Source organism: Vespula vulgaris, chromosome 23 (assembly GCF_905475345.1).
Source record: "Vespula vulgaris chromosome 23, iyVesVulg1.1, whole genome shotgun sequence".
In the NCBI taxonomy this organism is placed as follows: domain Eukaryota; kingdom Metazoa; phylum Arthropoda; class Insecta; order Hymenoptera; family Vespidae; genus Vespula; species Vespula vulgaris.
The window spans coordinates 2,680,001-2,702,093 of NC_066608.1; the positions used below are offsets into that span (position 1 = coordinate 2,680,001).

At 31.3% G+C, this 22,093-nt stretch overlaps 1 protein-coding gene across 1 annotated transcript; it reads right to left on the reverse strand.

Moving 5' to 3' along the window:
* Positions 1 to 2,159: 2,159 nt before the first annotated feature.
* LOC127071836 (syntaxin-17) lies at positions 2,160 to 3,911 on the reverse strand. Its single transcript, XM_051011576.1, has 6 exons — positions 3,758 to 3,911; positions 3,494 to 3,651; positions 3,211 to 3,406; positions 2,903 to 3,114; positions 2,610 to 2,826; positions 2,160 to 2,484 (listed from the first exon to the last, which is right to left on the reverse strand). The coding sequence occupies exons 2-6, from the start codon at positions 3,623 to 3,625 to the stop codon at positions 2,339 to 2,341; spliced, it is 903 nt and encodes a 300-aa protein (XP_050867533.1). The 5' UTR covers positions 3,626 to 3,651; positions 3,758 to 3,911; the 3' UTR covers positions 2,160 to 2,338.
* Between the last annotated feature and the right edge of the window lie 18,182 nt (positions 3,912 to 22,093).

Consider the following 22,093-nt stretch of genomic DNA (forward strand, 5'->3'; position numbering starts at 1 on the left):
GTTTATTTTATACGTTGGAAAGAAGAAAAGAGTTTAAAGTTAAAAGAAAAAAAAAATACAAAAAAAAGAACTTAGTATATAGATTGTAGGAAACTAAAAAAAAAAAGGAAAAAAAAAGAAAAAAAAATTAATTCTTGACACACAGTCTGATGCACCCAATGGAAGAGATTTATTCCAAATAATTATATTGATACGTTTATTTTCTTTTATATTTTTTCTAATTTTCAGTCGAAGATGAGAAGGAAAGCTTTTATATATGTATATATATATATATATGTATGTATGTATGTATATGTATATATATATATATATATATATATATATATATATATATATATAAATCTTTTTCTATATAATTTAGATTTTATAAAAAGACCACAAAAGAAATATATATATATATACATATATATAAAATATACGCCATACGTCGGTGCACCTGGCTGAGCGTCCTAATCTTTGAAAGTAAAACCGAAACGAACGAAAGTACGTAAATCTTTTCTATTTTCCACGAAACTATTCGTTTGGTATTGCTTTTAAAATGAGGATGCTTAATTAATGATAATATAAATATAATAGAGTATCTCGTAAAAAAAAAAAGAAAAAAAAAGTCGATACACGTCGATAGTCATTTTAATATTTACATGCTCTTAGATATTTATTAATATTTTTTTAAGTAGAAACTTTTAGTCCTTAGATTTAAGTAATTTGCATTACCATTAATAAAATGTATATATATTATATTAATAACACGATTGTGTGTTTCAGTATTGTAATGTGTCTAACACCGATGTATTTTATTATTTGCTAAATATACTGTATTGGGTGCCTTTTGTAGTGAACCCCAAAACGCTAATTAATTATAAAAATCCGTTTTTTTTTCTTTTTCTTTTTTTTTTATATATGTATATAAAAACAAAGGCGATTCAAGACATTCTTCTTTTACGGTGCAATGAATTCATGTTACTTTTAACAATTCATGTTTTTAACAAATCTAATTTTACATCTTTCTCTTTTAAATTCTTTTTGCTTCAAATCAATCACTTATGTAATATTATATAAAAACTATGCAACGTAAAGTTACTAAGTAAAATTATATGTTAATTTCTTACATGTTAATTTTGTTACTAACTAAAAATAATTGTAATATTTTGGATTTTCGAATTGTTTTAAAATTAGACGACAAATTTAATTTTTCTTTTTCTTATATCTCTTCTTTCCTTTTTCGTTGACGAATTAATATAATTAATTAAAAAATAATTTTGCATTAAAAATTTGCAATCGTACAAAGTAAATTTTTAACTCTGTTTAAAGCTAATTATATAATTTTAAACTTTGTATTGTTTTACACAGTCAGTAAGACACGCGGCAAGGCATAAAGACCGACGTTAATTTTAAAAAACAACTAACGAGTTTTGTCGATCATCAAACTATACGAAAAAACTCTTCTAGAAATAAGTTTACAAACATTTCTAATTTTGGTTTTGCAGGTACATATAATATATAAGTACGTGGTAAGTACTTTATAAATTATTTCATATATGTAATGATTGTTTTCAAAAAATAACCTCTTCATTTAATACTTTTGATGTAAAATGATAATTCTTTCAATATAAACAACATTATTGTGATCAAACATATTCACATGTAATATATTATTTCTTATATTTTATAAAGCATTTTATTAAATAGTAAAATTTGCAATATGTATAAATACGAATCATTCATATTCGAATTGTTTATCCGCACACATATGTATGTATATATTTGTTGCTATATATATATATATATATATATATATATATATATATATATATATATGTATATATATATATTTATTTATTTATTTATTATTATATGTATTTTCAGAATCAAAAAAAGAATATTTGTAACGAGATGAAGTATTTTAAGAGAGCAATAGAAATAAAAATTTCTCAGAATATTTAATATATGTAGAATTTAGAAGCTTCTTAATATATTGCGATTTTAAAGCATTTTGAATATCATTGGTCCAAAACTATCTTAAATATATATATATATATATATATATATATATATATATATATATAAATACATATGTATATAAATATATATATATATATGTATATACATATTACTGATTTTATATTAAAAAGATCATTGTTTTCACCTTTAACACAATATTTACATTAATTTAATTTATTTTGTTAGAAAACTATAAGAAAGAAAGTAAATCACTGTTCAGCAGATTAATTGGAAAATAGCCTATAATATCGTGAATATATGCAAATATTTTAGAAAGCAACTAAATAATATTGCACACTTTAGTATCTTTCGTATTATTATCAGATTCTGCGTGATGTCACAAATCCTTTCTGTTTTTATCCAATCTTTCAGGAAGAGATGAAGATTTTTTAATGTTCTGTTGTTCTTCGAACGAATTACTGGGTTTACTATATACGCTCTCTGTAATTTGTTTTTTCTTTAATATGGAACCGCCAGTAAATCCTGTAATTAATGTACTAGTAAAGTCGAAGAAAATATTGCAATATCTATTTTTTATAGTTTTATTAGAAACCTTTTTAAGTTATAACATTAAAAACAAAATTATAACAGACTTTATTAAAACTTACCTAAAATTCCACAACCAAGAGCTGTTAATCCACCAATTTTTAAACCTGCAAATAAGCCTACAGGTCCACCCACACAAGTTCCAATTAATGCTCCGGCCAAAGGATAAGTTACTGCTTTGTATTTCGATGCTTTTTCGAGGAACTTTGTACCTTCATTTACATTGCTTTGTGTTTCTTCAATATTATTCTCTACGTTGTTCACAGACTCTTTTTGATCCTTGTATCAACAAAATTGGAATAGATTTAAATAATTCATTATTAAACATAACTTTAAACAAGTGAAAAATACTTACATGTACTATTTTGTTAAAATCGGTAAAAAGTTGATGTAATTGGTATATATCATCTTGTAGATCTGTCCAGGTATGCAAACATGCTTGCTGTCGCTCCAAATCCTCATGTTCTTCATGCAATTGGATATTATGATCTCTATTTACATACTGTGCATCCTTATTTTCTTCTTTGGGTGAAGAAGGTCCAGATAAGGGTAAGTCCAATTGTAAAACTGAATTCATGCGCAAATATTGAATATAAAATTAAATCAAGACAATAGTAGTTATAAATCTTGATAAATATCATATATCGGTATTAAACATTTTACCTAAGTATTCCTGAATCGCGTTCATCATATTAGATCTAGCAGTCGCTGTAAGTTTATCGAATTCATTAATATCAGAGTCAAGAACCTGAGCCCGTAGAGTATCCATCTGATAAAGTAATTCCTTCAATTGCTTTACAATTCTAGAAACATTTATGTGTTCCTTCCGTACTTTTTCCCAATCGTGTTGAGCTTCATACTATAAATAGAAAAATTTCTTTCATGCGAATAATTTGTAAATAATATTTATGAAAAGTATGAAAAGTATTACTTTTAAATCACTTACTTTTTTAATATTACTCTTATGCCGTTTCAGTAAATCTACATGATGCGGTATAGCAACATTAAAATTACTGATTTGAATTTCCAAGCGTCTGATCGGCTGTTTTATAACAAGATTTTCCATTGATAATGACATTTTGGACAACGTTCTTTGATTTTAAGCTATCGAAATTATCAATCATTTACTTCTTTATATAATAAACAATATTTCAATAATATATCTATTGGCCATTGTTATTACTTATTCTTGAAAGTGTTATTTACTGACTTTTATTGAGGATAAGTTATCTTATATGAACGGTGTTGCTTCATGATACGTTAAATTTAGTTACTATATTTGTTGTATTATTTTGTAAAAATAACCGATCAGCTGTTTTATAGCACACGGTGAGCGAATTTTCACAAAGACTGTCATTCAGAATGGAAGGAATACTGTAATGCCCTCTATGCAAGACTATTAAATTAAATTGATCTATGGTTGTGTCGACATATTCCAAGATCGCGCCAGATGTATTAAAAGAGCAAAAGATATTTTAATAAAATAAATATTACGCAATTATATAATTGAATATGATAAAATATATATATATATATTTTATTAAATTCAGATTTAATAAAAAAAGATATTTTTAACTTATAAAAAATGTTTCCAATCAAGATTACTTAAGATATACTTATTTGATACTCTCATAATTTATTATTATGTTTATTATGTTTTAAAGCTATTTAAAATTAGGATAGATATATAAAATGATTTTTTATATTTATTTTATTATATAAGTATTATATATTGTTAATATAATACATATAAAAAAAAAAATATTCCAGATAAGAATCATTCAAAATTGAAATAAGCATATAGAATAATTATTCGGTATTCTATTTATGTTATACTATCTATGTACATTTAAGTATATGAATATCAGTGTTTTAAGATACGATAATTACAAGCTTTTTAAAAACACGATACATATAAAAAATATTACAAATTAGGATCACCCAAAAAATGATTTCATATTTTCAGAAAAAAGTTTGATATTTTATGTTTCAATCGGTTCAAGATCAAAATATTTATATATAATAGAACGATTATTCCATATTTATTATATTATACAATGATACGTATATTGATATGTATATCGGTATATCGGTGTTTGATAAAGAAACGTTTGATAATTATACGCTTTTAGATATCTATTATCTTGCGGTTAAAAATACAATACGTTCCAAATGTATTTTACGATGGTCGGTTAAATCTATAATTTCGTATAAAATCGGTAGAGGTTTCCATAATGAAAAACCGATTGCAAGCGAATAGGCCTTAGTCTGCCGATGACGTGTAATCGAGTCTTCACCCTCTTTCTCTCTCTCTCTCTCTATCTATCTATCTATCTATCTATCTATCGCTTTCTCTCTTTTTTCACCCCTCTACTTTTCTCTCATTTCTGTCTCTCTCTCTCTCTCTCTCTCTCTCTCTCGAAGCTCTTTATTTCTATACTTCTTCCATTTCTCTCGAATTCTCTGGTTTCCATTAGTCTTCATATGTCACAAACACGTTTGCGCGCGCGAACACACGTCCATTCGTTTAGTTACGCCTCCACGTGTGATCTTTTATTTTCGACGGTATTCATAATATTGCGGATAACCTCGCTCTTTCATCCCCTTGATCTTTTGTCACCAATTCGATGGATCATCACCCTGAAAACGTTTGATGTCTCTTCTTTTTTCTTTTTTAGTTTTTATCTGTCTTTTCTTTTTTCTTTTTCTTCTTCTATTTTTATTCGCATTTTATTTGGACAATCAATTAATTTTTCTTTCCTATAATTATTTCTTTCTTTCTATATATATATATATATTATTGTATATTAATTATATATTTATATATATGTGTGTATATATAATTAATAGTTAATAGTATACAGATATGATCTTTAAACGTTATATGTATATAATTTATTTCCTGTAGGCAAACCAGTATTAATTAATACACTCGACATAATAATTTGCTCGACAGTTGGGAAACTCAAATTTCAAGTTCCTACATCTACATTTAGGTATAAATTTCAAAGTTGTATTATCTTGTAATAAAGCAACCCGTAATTTTGCGTATACATTTCGTTGAAATCGAGGTAGCAAATGTTTCTATTTCTATTTACATGCCACGCCGGTTGGTTTAATTGTTTGAACTTCGTCGAAAGTAACATTATTTTAGATCGTTGAGATTAATATGTTAGAGATTCAGATATATATATATATATATATATATATATATATATATATATATAATGATAGCTAAAAATAAGTATTATTTAAATAAACATCATTTTTATTTTCTGTTAAATATATATTAGAGAAAAATCAAATGATTTATATTAATAGCGCTCTAATATATTTCTAATTATCTAAATTCGTATTACTTTTAAATATGTTAATTGTTCATTTATCAGATTGATTTATTTTTTCTATATTATATAATTCTACAAAACAAAACAAAATATTGCAAATATATTAGAAACACTGTTTTTTTTTCCTTTTTCTTTTCTAAAGAAACATTCGAGTATGTTCGTTATAGGAATAGTGGGTGTTGCAGATCGCATTTTATTTAAGTAAAATATTCATTCTCTAGAATATTCTTGCTTTTTTACTTGGCATTCGATTATTTCCATTCGTTGGACATATTTCACAGTGATGGATATTTTTCGTCCGTCATCGATGTATCTAGAATAGAGTACGGTTTTCAAGAAGAAAACGATTCCGTCGTACGTACATACGTACATACGTACGTACGTAGATATTTACTATCATATGTATATGTAAAAGAAAACTGATAGATGCCCATAGAATATCGTGCTTATGTATATGGGTGTATGACAATATTTTATGCAGAGTTATTGATACGTCGCACTGGAGAGAAGCGATATTGTTATGCACATTTTAAACCCTCGTAATGCTACGCATTCGACAGAGATTCTTTGCTTATAGACACACACACAAACACACGTATATATATTTATATATATATATGTGTGTGTGTGTATATATATGTTTGTATGTATTATATATATACGTTATGTCTGATAGTTTCGATCCTCTTCAACGTATGTATTCTAGATGTACGTCGTATCCGAATAAAATTCCAACATTTTTATCTTCTGTAGAAAAGAAGAAATATTCTTCGTATTCGATAAGAGAATTAAGACGTGATCATATACATATGATATATGAAATGGTTGCGATCAGTTTGGAACTATAATTTGATATAAAAAATTGATATGATAATAATTCAATACATCCAAATAAAATCCAATCGTTTTTATTTTCGATATAAAAGAGAAAGAAATATTCTTCGTAATTAAGGGACGATCGTTTATATCGAATGCTACTCGTTCAGAAACGTATAACTCGAAGTTATTAAAAATAAATATAATAATAACGTTATTACGATATATGAAAATATTTCGAATAAATTTAATTTAAAAAAAAATCATTTGGAATACTAATAAAATCTTAACGTTTTCATTTTCGTTAAAAAAAAAAAAAAGAAGAAATACTACATATTCTTCTTTTAGAAGACGATTAAAATTTAAGTCACGATCATTCGTATCAAATGCAATTAATTTAAAACGATAATTTGAAAATATATCTCGACATAAATATATCTGATATAATAATATCAGAATTATCAAACTAATCAAATTCAATTACATCTTATTCGAACAATTGTGATATATGTGTGTATGCGTTTGTGTGTGTCATGTACAATATATTGTACCGAGTGTTAGTCATAGTCAGTCAGTTTTTCATTTAAAATAGGAAATTGATACTCTCGCCTATTTAAGTCGAACATCTTAAAGATATTAAAAAATACCGTCTGTCGAGCACGTCAGGAGAATTTATTTTAATTTCCGTTAGAAATATATGTGCAGTTTTAATCTACGTGTAATTTCTAATAAAAAGTATAACAAATTTTATTTTTCTTTTTTTTTTTCTTTTCTCTACGTTCCAAAAACTTATCTCTTATCTCTTAAATACGATATTATCCTTTATCCGTAGATAACTCATTTCACTTTATTCTGTAATACTTCGTTTCGTGTATATACATATATATACATACATACATCCATATATATTACAAAATATCTATAGTAATCATGGTTCTGTAGAAATTCTCTCTCTCTCTCTCTCTCTCTTTTTCTTTTCACGTGACGTTTCTCTTTATCTATAGTCTTGATTAATGTATCTCACAAATACACGTTATCAAGGAAGTATATGTTATATATATATATATATATATATATATATATATATATATATATATATATGTATTACAACGAACAATACTCTCTCTCTCTTTTTCTCTCTCTTTCTCAGAGCTTATCACATCTTTTAACACTTTCCTTTCTATTCTTTCGCAGAAAGAAACAAATGGATTGTTAAATCGTACGACGGAAACGATTAGCAGATACGTAGGTTGAATAATCGTACCGATCGTACGACACTGATATCAGGGTTCTCTATTTTTCTTTCATACTTCTTTCTACCACTCGTATTATACTTTTCTTCATTTTACAAAGCCACTTCGTTCGTTCAAAAATTTGTGTATATTAAAAAAAGAAGAAAAGAATCTTTACTTCTCTTTTTTTTTTCTCTTTCTTCGTCTTTTTTCTTTTTTCTTTGTTTTTCTTTTCTTTGTCAGATAGGCACATTAAGATAAAATTTCGATGATTTTCGGGATAAATGAATAGATATTTACCTATGTATAAGGTATTCACGTGGATAATCGAACTAAATAGTAACTCGTGTTAGCTTGGAATCGAATGGCCGTATGATCGGTGACTGTATCAATTAATTCTCCTGGTGTCGCAGTAATCACGGTATCATCCGAGTGTTACATCGACGATAACTGGTATATGCTGCTGCCCGTCAGCCAGTGTATTCCCCGAAAATTCCTCGTTTAAACACCGGGATCTACCTATTGCAATAATTCATCCGACGATTCACCGTATCCATAATCAATGATCGTATACGATACGAATCGTTACGGTTTGACCGTTTAAAATCACTATATTTATATACATTAACTAATGTAAAAGCATTATATATCGAATCTAAAGGGACTAAAGAACGATATTAATTAATTAATGGAGGGTTTATCAAACGTTAATGTTACAAATTCAAATGAATTCGAATGTTTATGATCGTACCATTTGTTGTAATTGATAATAATTAGTTATTATTTCGTTATTATACTCCATTTCTGTCTTTATCTCTTTCACATCTTTGTATTTTATACTCAAACGATCTGAAAATAATTTAATTTCTCTATCGACTCTATCTCTATAGACTACCTCTCTCTTTCTTTCTCTTTTGCTCTCTGTCTCTTGTCTTTAGAGAGGATAGTATCGAGTAAATAGCGAGGTAAATAGTGGAGTTCAGAATTTAGAGAGGTGGTGCGGGTAGTCGGTTATGGTGGTGGTAATAGAGTAGGTAGAAGCTTAGATATCTCGAAGGTTCGATTATATGATGTCTCTATCGAAACGTACCAATAATGAAATATGCAAAGTCTCAGGAGTCCTATAATATTAAGCATGTTCCTATTAAACGTACAACCAATATATATATATATATATATATATATATATATATATATATATATATATAACGCGATAATACATTTTTCCTATTTTTATAAAAATCGATAATTAATTTTAACGAAAATATTACGCGTATTGGTAATGGACGGATGAAATATACCATACGGTTATTAATATTATAATAGAAATTCTTTTTTCCTTTTTTCTTTTTGTAAAAATCAATAATATCGATTTCCTTGAACATGTAAAAAAAATATAGAAGGATGATTCTAACAATAATACCTACGAGCTTTTGTACCTATTGTATCGTGATAAATTTTTTGTTCTTTTTCTTTTTCCTCTCTTCTTTTTTTTTTTTTTAATATAAAAATTAATAATCGCTTTTGATTAACGTGTATGAATGAATACGAAGTTAATATAAAAGTCTATGATTAGGTATAATAAATGTAAGAATAGATGTAGAATTTGAATCTTATAATCATAGTTAAAGTGTAGTAGAACGCTAATGCCGTTCCCAAAGCTGATACTAATGGTATAGCGATACCAATGAAGGTAGCTAGTCGGTACGTGCTTAACAGTAAGTATTAATTATGTCTACGACATAAAGCCTCGAATGTGCGTGCGTGTTCGTACAACCGATGCATTACATTTCGCATGCGCTCCTATTAACAGGGAAGTTTCGTATATTCGATGTTTGTTGACATTCCAAGTTTCCCGTAGGATTATTGAACTTGTGGGACATCCCGGATCATACTAGACATTATTAATGTGAACTTTGATACTATGCTGTAGAATATTCCCCTTGAGGGGAATTATTTTTCTTTCTTTCTTTTCCCTTTTCTCTTTTCTTTTTTTTTTATTTTCTTCTTTTTTCAAATTCATCACAGAATTAATTAAGTTTTATTTATCGACGTAATCCTAACTTTTTTTTTTCGAAAAATAAAAGTGCACGTTCCAATATATTTTTAATGACTTTACAATAAAATATAAATCAAATTTTCGTCAAAATAGGAAACCTAATATAATGTTTTTTATGATTTGATCTTATATTGCACGTTTAAATTAAAATATTACAAATGTTTTCACCAGTAAAACTAATATTGTTATTTTGATTAATAGTCTTTTAATCGTTCGCCAGATAAAAATATATTGAATATAGGAAATTGAGCATCTGATAAATTATTTATTGAAATAATAATAATTAATAATGATGATTATGATGATAATGATAATACTGATATATTTAATTTAATTCGATACACACATTACAATATAATATTATTCACGACTGTGTTAACAATTTACAACTTTAACTACTTTCAACTACTTTAACGTCATTGACTACATTAACGACACTCTGACAACGCTAATTTCGAACAAAGTCTATAAATGTCTATAAATTAGCACGTAGTGTCTCGCACTACGTTACCATTAGTGAAAAGGGTAAAATACTCTAATGCTTATCTCAACTCGATACGTTTCAGAAATGCATACATTGGTTCACTCATACGTACGAGATGTATTTCTCATAACACACATACACACATACGCACACGCACACAGAAACGCATAGTATATTTGCTTAGAATCCTATGCTTATGTTTCTCACGTCCTACATATATTATGGCATATTTGCAAGTCAATTTCAAACAAATTTTATGAAAATATAAGACGCTGAGAAAAGACATTATATAATATATATATATATATATATATATATATATATATATATATATGTATAAGATAGTTATTCATTAATAAAAATATTTATAAATGTTGGTGAAGGCAAATATTGAGAAGAAAAAAGAAAAGAAGACAAAAACAAGGAAAAAAATGGAATACATTTTTAAAAGCAATACCGAAAGATTAATTCTCACACCTGAAACTCTTATACCAATCATAATCTAATTCTAACCCAAAGGAAACATAAAATACATATTGTTGATCGATCTCGAAATTTTCTCGAAGAGAGAACCTCGTAAAGACCTTTGCTGTGTGTGCATGCAAAGTGTCAGAGTCGCCGACGTTATAGGGCGACGTTCTTCCTTCGTGAAGAAAAAAAAGAAAGTAAAAGAGAAAAAGAAAGAAAGAAAAAAGAAAAGAAAAGAAGAAAAGAGAAGAAGAAAAAGGAAGAAAAAGAAAGAAAGGAAACACGACGAGTAAAGGAAAAATTCTCAAAGGAGTCGTCCGATCGTGTAAGAAACTGAGCGAGTAGATGCGAGGTAGGGTGGTAAGAGGGAAGAGGAAGGAGTACGGGATAGGTAGGGGTAGGTGGGTGGAGGGATGGAGTGGGGTATATAGCCGAAAGCGTAAGTCGAAGGATAAGGGGGGAGGTATTTCTTAGGGGAAAGAAAATGCGGGTGGTAAGGACGGTAAGGGTGGGAAGGGTAGTACGATGGTAAGGTGGGTGGATAGGAGGGAGAGTGAAGAGGGTAACGGCTCTGGCCGGTTTGTGAAATTATTTTCTCCGCGAGCGGAGAAACTTTTATCCAATATCCAAGGCAACATCTGGAAGCAAACGACCTGTGCGCGTAGAGCGGAGTGTCTCTATGGGGGCTTTCGGAAAATGTTCAATCGAGGAGGAGCAGAAGAGGGGAGGAGGCGTATAGAGAGTATGAGAGAGTAAATGAGAAAGAGAGAGGGTGAATGAGAGAATGAGAGTGAGAGTAAAAGTGTTAGAGAGAGATAGAAAGAGGAAAGTGACCAACCGGTAAGCTGCATCCTCTTCCTCCTCCCCACCCCAATCTCAATCCCCACCCCTTTCCTTTTACCATTGGCTTTTAATTGAATCTTGGGATACGAAACGGCCCACACTCCAAGCACATCACACAACCACCACCCACCGAAAGTTTAGCTCGCGCTACGAAAGTGGATTCGTGAATTCCATTAACGCTCGATAATTAGCAGAAACGTTCGAGAAAATGGAGGCTTCGCGTAGTCACAATAATCGTCGTCATCCTGATCATTCCTTTTTCTGTGTGCAAACCAACAGTATGATATTGGTCGTACTTGGATTATATCTTGGAAAACGGGCGGGGAAACTAATTCTGGTTAATCCTTGATCCAATTGTTCTGATATTAACTAATAGTATCAAAGGTTAAATTTAATTTTCTGTTTAATATCATATATACTTCGTTTAGTTTGGTATTTTAATTATCTATCAGTATGTAATCCTAAGAGAAGAGAAATTCTTTTGATTCTGTGGATTATTATATATTATAAATGATGTTTTTTTTTTTTATTTCTTTCATTCATATGCAAACACAAAATTCAACTTTGACCTGTATAACTTTTTAAAAGGGGTTTTCTTCTTTTTCGTTAAACCGGAAAGAAGATTGTAATTAAAGGTAATAAAGATAAAGGAGGTAAGTGTGAAAAGATAAAAAGGTAGTTAATTAGGAAGTTAATGTGATAATAAATGAAGTTAGAATAATTAGATAATTTATTTTATCTAAATAAACCTTTCATTATGACATATCGTTATAAATATTCATTAAATTTAAAAATTGGCATACTAATCTAAATAAAATCTCGAAAGAGAATCGATCGTTGACGTATTTTCTAATGTTATTAATTAATAAATCTAATGTTATTCTTACTATTATTCTGACGAATCATTGATCAAATTTTTCTTACCAGCAAGAATATAAAATTTGTAAAAATTTATTTTGCGTCGAAACTTTATTTGTTTTGTATCATAAATTTTAAGATAATTAATTATATAATTAATCAGATAGTTAATAAATGAAAGAAAAAAATTTCTATAATTTCATGCGAACCAAAATTAATTGTCGACTTACATCGATATATGTATACACGGACACACACACACAATTTTTTCGAAGAGATTTTTTCTTCAAGAAACATCCTTATAATTAAACATAATAAAGATAGTAGATGAGATTAGATCGGATAAAAAATTAATGTGATAATAAATGAGGGTAGAATAATTACGTATCCAAGTTATTCTATCAAAATAGCCTTCTCTCTCTTATTATGCGGATCGTTATAAATATTCATTAAATTAAAAAAATTGACGTAGTCATCCGATGACATAAAATATCAACTAGACTATCCAAATCGATCTTTTATTACTTGTTATATAATAATCGTTACTATTATTACTCGTGAAAATAAAAGTGTCCGATAATCTTCTTCGTAATTCGAGAAATCAATTTTCCAAAATAACAAAAAAAGAAATATAGAAAAAAGAAATTATACGTAACAAAGTATACCTACGTAGATATATGTAAACGTAATTTGGTTGATATTCCAACCGCCAGGTTCGACGTTCCAACGACAACGAAGGATATTAGCTTCGTTTCTCTTGGATACGATATTTATTCCATTCCTAATGACAGATCGTCTGTCGTTTACACGCTGTGTCGTATACGCGGAACATGGTCGACCTAGATAAAGCCGCAAAATTGTCAGCTCTACCGTTGGGAAAAGAGTCGATTTATGGTTTGATTAAAAAAGTTAACCGACCTTTCCTGATGGCTTTGATGTGAATGCAACGCTCGATTCGTTTGATTTCGATGCCCGATAATCGTTTTCCGTACCACACCGACGAAGTTATAAGCGTGTGTACGTGCACGTCCTTGTTTTTTTTTTCTTTTTCTTTTTCTCATCCTCTTTTTTCTCCCCCTTTATTTTTCTTTCTATTTTATTATCATTTTATTTTTTTGTTTTTCTTTTCTTTCTCTGTCTCTTTTTTTTTGCTCTTTTTTCTTTTTGTTTTTTTTGTTTTTCTTTTTTACGCTCGTTATTAAAAGACGCACGACCGAATCGTTTTATTCTCGTTACTCGTCGTCAGCCGAATTAACGGCGTGAAATTCATCGTCCGTTGGGATTAGCGGTGCGTCGAATGCTCGTTGAATGATCGTTATTTTCTATCAGGTAATTTAAAAGCTGCTTTCTCTCTCTTTCTCTCTCTCTCTTTCTCTCTTTTTCTCTCTCACACAGTTTCTGCAAGTACATCGAGATATAGATGTATATATGTTATATATATGTGTGTGTATACATTGTATTCGTAAGAAAGGTTTGTCCGTGACCCGCAATAACATTGTCCTCTTATACACGCACACACATACGCATATATATATATATATATGTATCCGCACGCGTGTGTGTGTGTACAATTTATATATATATATATATATATATATATATATATTACATACACAGGTATATACGCGTTAATACTTCACTATATGTCTCTCGACCCTTTGCCCTTTCGGACGAAGCTGACAACCCCGAGGCACCAAACACAATAGCATTTCACCTCGCTCGTATATCGCCGAAAGCGAAGGTTCATTCGTGGTTTATTAGTTCTTGTACCTTTATAGGAGAATCGGCCAGCGTTCGTCTCCGTAAACGTTCGCCGCGGTATTTTGAGGATGACGTCGTTGAGAGAAAGAGAAAGAAAGAGAGAGAATGGTAGAGATATTGAGATAAAGATAGATAGATAGAGAGAAAATGGTTAGTTCGATTTTTCCTCATTTCTTTTGTTTCAAATAAAAGGGTATCATTCCAGTTAACGAGGAAATTCTACGAACGTAGAATTCTATACTAAAGACATCCACGAAATTTTCTTCTCTGAGGGTACGTACGAGCCTGTGCGAACAAAAGCTTGATGGAAAGAGTGAGAGAGAAAAAAGAAGAGATGGAGAGACAGAAAGAGAAAGAGAGAAAGAGAGAGAGAGAGAGAGAGGAGGGAGAATTCAATCAGCCGAATCGATGGCTCTCTACGACGCTATTGCCGTCAGAGATCAACTCCGTATATTCACTACCTGTCAAATTTTACCACCGGCAGCGTACTCGCAATTACATACTGGAAATCGATTGGAAAGTGGTTTTCCCTATGTCACCGTACGTGCTCCTGTTTCCGCGGGACGCGAATCCGTATCTATATATATACGTGTATCTACATGTGTGTATATATTATATATATGTGTGTGTATACGTAGATACGTATGTATATACGTAAGTATATATATGTACGTATGTATGTCTCTTCAACTAACTTCGGAGAATATCATCTATTTTCTTATATATATATATATATTGTACGTGTGCTAAATGTGCGTACGTGTGTGTACATTTGTATAACGTAAACTATTTGTTTCATCGGATTCTCATCTTGAATGTATACCGACCGCGTGGGATTCAAGGTCACTACAAGACTATTGCCAATCATCGTAAATTTGATATTTCATTCGATAAGAACATTTGGAAAAATATAACTTATGAAATATTTCTACGAAGATGTGTAATGTATGTATAATATATACATACGTTAAGTTAGTAATAGTTAGTTATGTTAAATTTTTACTTTTAATCAAAACGAATGTGGCGGACTGCAGTCTTAGTTGGTATCGTCAGAGTGGATGATAAAATCTGTTTTAAAAATGGCTATAAAAGTTTCGTATATCGAATCGAAACGAAAGTACCGAAAGACATGGGCAATCTTTTTGTTAATCGTTGCCAGTTTGTTTTGGTGTATACGTTTTTGTATCTGTGTATGTGTATACATATATGTTGCTGTTGCGAATCATAAAACTTTTAGGGAAAGGAACGTGGAAATGTGTGGTATAAGAAAGAGGAGAGAAAGAGAGAGAGAAAGAGAGAGAGAGAGAAAGAATGAGCTTCCTTTCATGGGGCGGTACATTTAGCAGACTCTAAACTCCAAGTTTACATCAAACTTTTTATAGTTTGCGGACGAAGCGAACCCTCATAAACAATGTTTTTACTACGCGATCGTCGGGTATCGTTATCTTCAACTATCTTCGAACTTAATTCGATCGAGTTTCATCGAATGAAGTTTCGATCTTAAAGAGTTTATTATTTAAAAAGTACATTCGTTATTTTAACGCAGACTTAACGAAGATTGTTTTTCTTTTCTTTTTTTCGTTTCTTGTTTTTTTTTCTTTTTTTACTTTTTTATTTTTTTCATTCCCGGACATTTTCATACATTTTTCGAACGTACTCGTTCGATTTTCTTATTTTCATTTTTTCTAATTTATTACGAGAAAGGAGTATAATTGTAGGGGTATAGTTTCATCGATCGAACTTTCGATCTTAGAATTCATTATTTAAAGATGACGTTCGTTCTCGGGAGATTTAACGAATATTATTTTTTCTTTTTATTTTTTCATTTTCGGATATGTCGGATATTTTTCGAGTATACTTGCCTGATATTTTTCTTATTTCCGTTTCTTTTTTCCTATTTCTTTGCTTTTTCTTTCTCTTTTCCTTTTTTTCCAATCCACTCCGAAAGAAAGAGAGAGAGAGAGAGAGAGAGAGAGAGAGAGAGAGAGAGAGAGAGAGGAATATAATTTTACGTCTTATAATAATCATAGAAGCGGTGCCTTCTCGCATCGTGTGATACGATAAGCGAGGGTAAGTGGCGTTCTTGGTAGAAGCTTGGAAATTAATTCCGTGGAAGAACCCCTTCGTTGGGTCCGCCCTTCTTCTCTCTCTCTCTCTCTCTCCCTCTCTCTTCCGTTCTTCGCAAACACACAGGAGGGATGGTCCAACGGATATAGCTTTGGCCAAACTAACCTAACCCAATGCAAAGCACCCACGTTGTCCCTCTCACCTTGTGCTAGGCACAGTCCGCGTCTATCTGGAGTTGCCACGAACCACCAGGAACGAGATATCAGCTGGGGAACAATTCCAATCAATTTGAGGCGGATGTATGCGTTACCCCTTCCGGTCGGCCGCGAACCAGGCGATATGCCGTGAGAGTATAACCAGGGAACAAGGAAGGTATACGTACCCTATATAATCGACCACGAATTGCGATGCCTTCGAAACAATCGGATTTGTCCTCGTTCGCACAAGGTTCGCTTGTTCGGTTAACAATTTCAATCTCCATAGAGATATCGAGCTATGGACGGTGAGTGATAGAGAGAAAGAGAAAGAGAGAGAGAGAGAGAGAGAGAGAGAGAGACGACCTAAAATCGAAAATCGACCAAGAATTAATAACCTGAGAAACTCAAGGTTGAATCTCGCTTACTCATCTTCTATCTCTCTTTCTCTCTCTCTCTCTCTCTCTCTCTCTCTCTCTCTCTCTCTCTCTCTCTGTTTGTTTCTCTTTTTCTATCGATATCATGAGTTCAAAAAATCTAGCTGTTATATCTCCATTCTCAGTATAAACGGTAAATAGATAAGTAAATACTCACAAGATATATTCCCGGTGAAATCTTTAAGAGACGCATCGTTTCTATTTGAGAAGAACGTCGTTTTCTTTCTTCCTCTCTCTCTCTCTCTCTCTTTTTCTTTTTAAATTCCCAAGGCTTTGTTTTTCCTTTGCGAACTCTTCCTTCGGTTTGTGGTCGAGGCTGAATTTACAAATATACGAGTAGGAAGCCGATGAGAAGAAAGGATTACGGGACAACAGGGAAAAGGGAAGACAGGAGCTAGACGAAACTCCAAGGTATTGGAAGCAGAAATAAAAAAGAAAGAAACAAAGACAGAAGAAAAACAAAATGGTGGTAGTGTTGGTGGTATATAAAGAAGACACCAGAAGGTTTAAATAATCAATCGAATACGTGAGCTTCTTGTAGTTTAGGTACTAGAAACGCAGTAGGGATTGACCCTTCCGCGTTTTCTTCGAGTGTTTGCGAATACTTCGTATTTCCTTTCTCGTTCCCTTTTTCTTATCCTACGGGGTTCCTGTTTCCTTTCTTTCTTGGCCATCTTAATACCAATTGTATCTCCTTGTCTCACCAATCTACCTTTATCTTCTTCTATCTTCTTCTATCTTCTTTTTTCTTTCTTCTTTTTTCTTTCTTCTTCTCTTCTTTCAGGGCTCACGTCATACCGTACCATAGACCGAGAACTAGCTCGGTTCTGCACACAAAGAGACCTTGGAAGTTGAGTTTTATGGGTGAGAAGGTCGACTTACTCGGTTTATGAGACTGACCCCGCTATCAACCCACCTATCCTCTGTCCCTTGCACAACTTATTTCCTTCCTTTTCTACTTTAACATCCTTGGAAGATGAGCTTTCACCCATCTAACGGTCCCCTAACTTTATTGGCTCACACACGTATTATTCTTCCGTGTTTTTCTTTCCAATGTTCCTAAACGCAATCTCACCTGTACGTTTTAATTATTTATCAAATATATATCATGCGCTCGCACACGCACGCGCTAAAAATATTTGTTTCCAATTATAATATGACTTTCATAGTTATTACAAGCTCGTTTTTTGTTTCTTTTTTGTCTTCTTTTGACTTTTCTTTTTTCTTCCTTAGGAATAGAAGATATATCACCCTTACTATCCTTTTGTTCTTTTATTTCTGATATTTTCGGATTTACATTTTTACAAGGATTTCTCGACCGTTTTTCTATGCATGTAATTAACACGTAACGCAGGTTTTATAAAGGGAGGAAAATTAAAAAAAAAAAAAAAAGAAGAAGAAAAGAGAAGGGAAAAAAGAGAAAGGAACAGAAAAAAGCCGAGAGAAAGAAGAGAGAGACAGAGAGATGGAGATGGAGATAGAGATAGACAGAGATGCAGGTAGAGATGGTTGCCAAGAGTTGAGTTAATTCTAACGTAGCACGTGGGTTAATTTGGAAAACGTGCTTCCCGGATTGTTGCTATGGAAATGAGTCTGTCCGTCCTAGCATTCCGTCCTTATTCTCATAGTACGACTTAATCTCTGAAAGGCCGAAGGGATTCCCGGTAAAGTGTTAGACAAAGATGCGAGCAGCACGGAAAGAGATCTAAAGGGAAATACGGCAATGTTCAGGAAAGAGATAGAGAAAGAGAGAGATAAATAGATAGATAGATAGATAGACAGATAGATAGATAGATAGATAAAAAGAGAAAGAAAAAGAGAGAGGAAGAGAGAAAGAGAAACAGAGGTCGCAACGTGAATGAAACGCCTAAAGGTTTAAGCGAAGGGACTTTGCTATCCGGAAAGGTTGATACGGAAGAGAGGAAACGAAGAAAGAGAGAATAACGTCACGTACATGATGCACTAAAGGCACGTTCTTCCCTCGTTCCAGGATCCTCGAGTGTATTAATTCTACGTGAGAAAAACGAGGCGGTGCTTCTATACTTTTCACATCACTTTGCTGACCAACGAAGGAGAATAAAGTCCAACGGGTTTTTGATCTCACGTTTTCTTTCTTCTATGTATTTTCCACATGTAAGGGTGAAACTATCAATTCATCTTCGTACCTTCTCGTATTAATTTTTTATTTCGCTTTTGATTCATTAGAGAATTTTCTAGTGGGATCGTTAATTATTTTAACAAACGTTTCTTCCTTTCGTTTCGTTTTGTTTTGTTTTGTTTCGTTGGTTTATGATTTTTCGAAAAATATTTTATCGAAGTATCTCCGAAAATCTTTAACGAGTTCTTTGGTATATTTGTTTTTGTTTAATGTTATTTTTAAGTCGCATGTATCGCGTTTTTGGTATATATATATTTATTTATTTATTTATTTATTTATATAAATAAATAAAATGTGAGTGTGTATATTTTTTTAAAATTATCCAAGATCACGTATTATCAAGTATATTTAATGATAACTAATTCATTTTTATCGCTCAATTTTTCTCGTATCGACAAAAAGAAATTTATATGACATAACGCTTGCAATACATAACTTATATTACATTTAACAATATCAATAGGGATCGAATTTCGGATATGAAAAAAAAATTAAATGAACAAAATAAAACAAGTAAGATATATGAGAGTGTATGTTTTTATATGTGATATCAAAATTACACGAAAGCATTACAAATTATTTAACAGAGGAGAAAATACCATTTAATGACCTTAAACCAAATGATTTAATTTTTGAAGAAAGTTTTCGTGTATAAAAAAAGACGGTATAGATGAGAAAGAACCTAAAGAAAAAAAACAAATAAACAAACAAGCAAACAAAAAGAAACAAAAATAAAACAAACAAAAAAAGGAAAAAGAGAATTCCGTCCTCCAAAAAAAAAAGAGATAAAAAAAAAATAAAAAAGAAAATATTCCTCCAAAATTATCCAAGACAGATCACGATTAAGTATACTTAACGATACGTAAGAGCTTAAAAGTTATATCGCGAAAAAGCACGATACTACCTTATGTTTGTACGCAGGATCAGACCGGATTCGTCGTATCGCAACGAGCGCATTTACGTAAAGTCTTATTTACGTGCTCCCGCAGGGTGTCTGGCAGGATCCTTTACTATGTACCTTATATACCTACCACCCCTCTATGCCTACGTCGTATAAGAGAGGAGTGGGGGTTGGGTGGGGTTGCCTCGGCAAATGGTGCGTTTTCTCGCATAACTCTCTCCGCTTATAAGATGATAAATGACCGCCTGACGTAGTGCGTGCGCGAACGGTGATAAGACGCACCGAAATTTAAAGGCTCAACGGGCTCTTCTTTCTTGGGTCACCGTTTGTAACGGGCCCCACGTTATGCGATTATGTCGAAAAATGCGACAAGAAATTTTATGCTTCCTTTCTCATCGTAATATACATTTTGTGTGTGAGTCTGTATATATATAATGTGTGTGTGTGTGTGTGTATATGTGTATGTATATAATAAACATGGCGAACGTGTTTTTTCTCTTCGTTTTTTTTTTCTATTTTTAGTTTTCACGATACGTCCAATTTGTCGACTTGACTTTCGACCGAATAGATAAGACTTTTTTGTCTTGGGTCAATTTAATTTCGACGGTGATTGATTTTTTCTTTTTTCTTTTTTTGTGTTCTTCTTCTTCTTCCTCTTCAACGAGAAAGATAAAAGTACATTAATGACGGAACGTTAACGTCGATAAATAACTACACGATAGCATTTTATCGGAAATTGAAATTGGTCCATTAACGATTTAACACTTTGCGGTCGCATTTATCTTCTCTATAGGTCTCTATAGATTATTTCAGATATTAACACTAATCGGAATTAATTTTTGATATTGCGATACATTTGAATAGCACCGAGTATACAATTTCAATATTATTGTATTGTTTTAACCGTTTATATATTCATAAATAATTATTCCACTTGTGCACATACGAAGAATAAATATTTTCAAATTATAATTGTGATTGTAACTGATTGAAACGAAATATAGGTAAATACGATCGTGAAAACGTGTTTTTTGAAATTATAATTTAGTATGTAAGATCGTCGCTTTGTAAAATAATTTTTCAAATAGTTTCAAAAGAGATAAGGAAACTTTTACAGTTAACGATTAGAAACGACTACCTATCTACAATATTCTTTTGAAAAATTAACGATTTTAATGAACCGACAAAAGAATCTATTATCTCAAAAAGGTATTGCTTAATAGGTAATAGATACTAGGAAATAGTACCGGCGAGCCATGACGTTTAAAATCGCTTTGTTTCAAGGTACTTTGTACTGAACTGGTGTCCGGTTTCGAACGTTAAAATCATGCGTGCTATAGGTACTTAGGCGATCCGGTAATGTGATTTGTTGCGCTCTGGCTACGAGCTCTCTTCGTATGTAGGAGCACTCGTTTCCCGATGAACATAGATTACTGAGGGAGCATACTCGCTTCGATTTCATTTCACACATGAACATGGAGTTTCACGGACACATATATACACATACATACATACGTACGTACGTATGTATATTTGTATGTATGTATGTACGTACATACGAGCTATCGGAAAGCACTTTGCTTCGTTCTCTCTCTCTTTCTCTCTCTCTCTCTCTCTCTCTCTCTCTCTCTCTTTCTATAGGAACGAAAACGTGTCTATATGTACGTCAGTCTCGTTTTCGAAATCGGAACGTTCTCCCGAAGCTATTTCGCAGTCAAATCGACATCGTAGAAACGGACAAAGGAACGACTTAAAAGAGACGTCGTCGAGAGTTTCGATCATCATGTTTCAAAGTGGACGACGAGGAAGGTTACCAAGATCGAAGTAATAAATGGTTCGATTTTGAACCCGGAGAGAATTTTTATCAAGTAATCGAGAAGGCAGTTCCTTTTTTTTTCTCTCTCCTTCTCTTTCTTTCGAT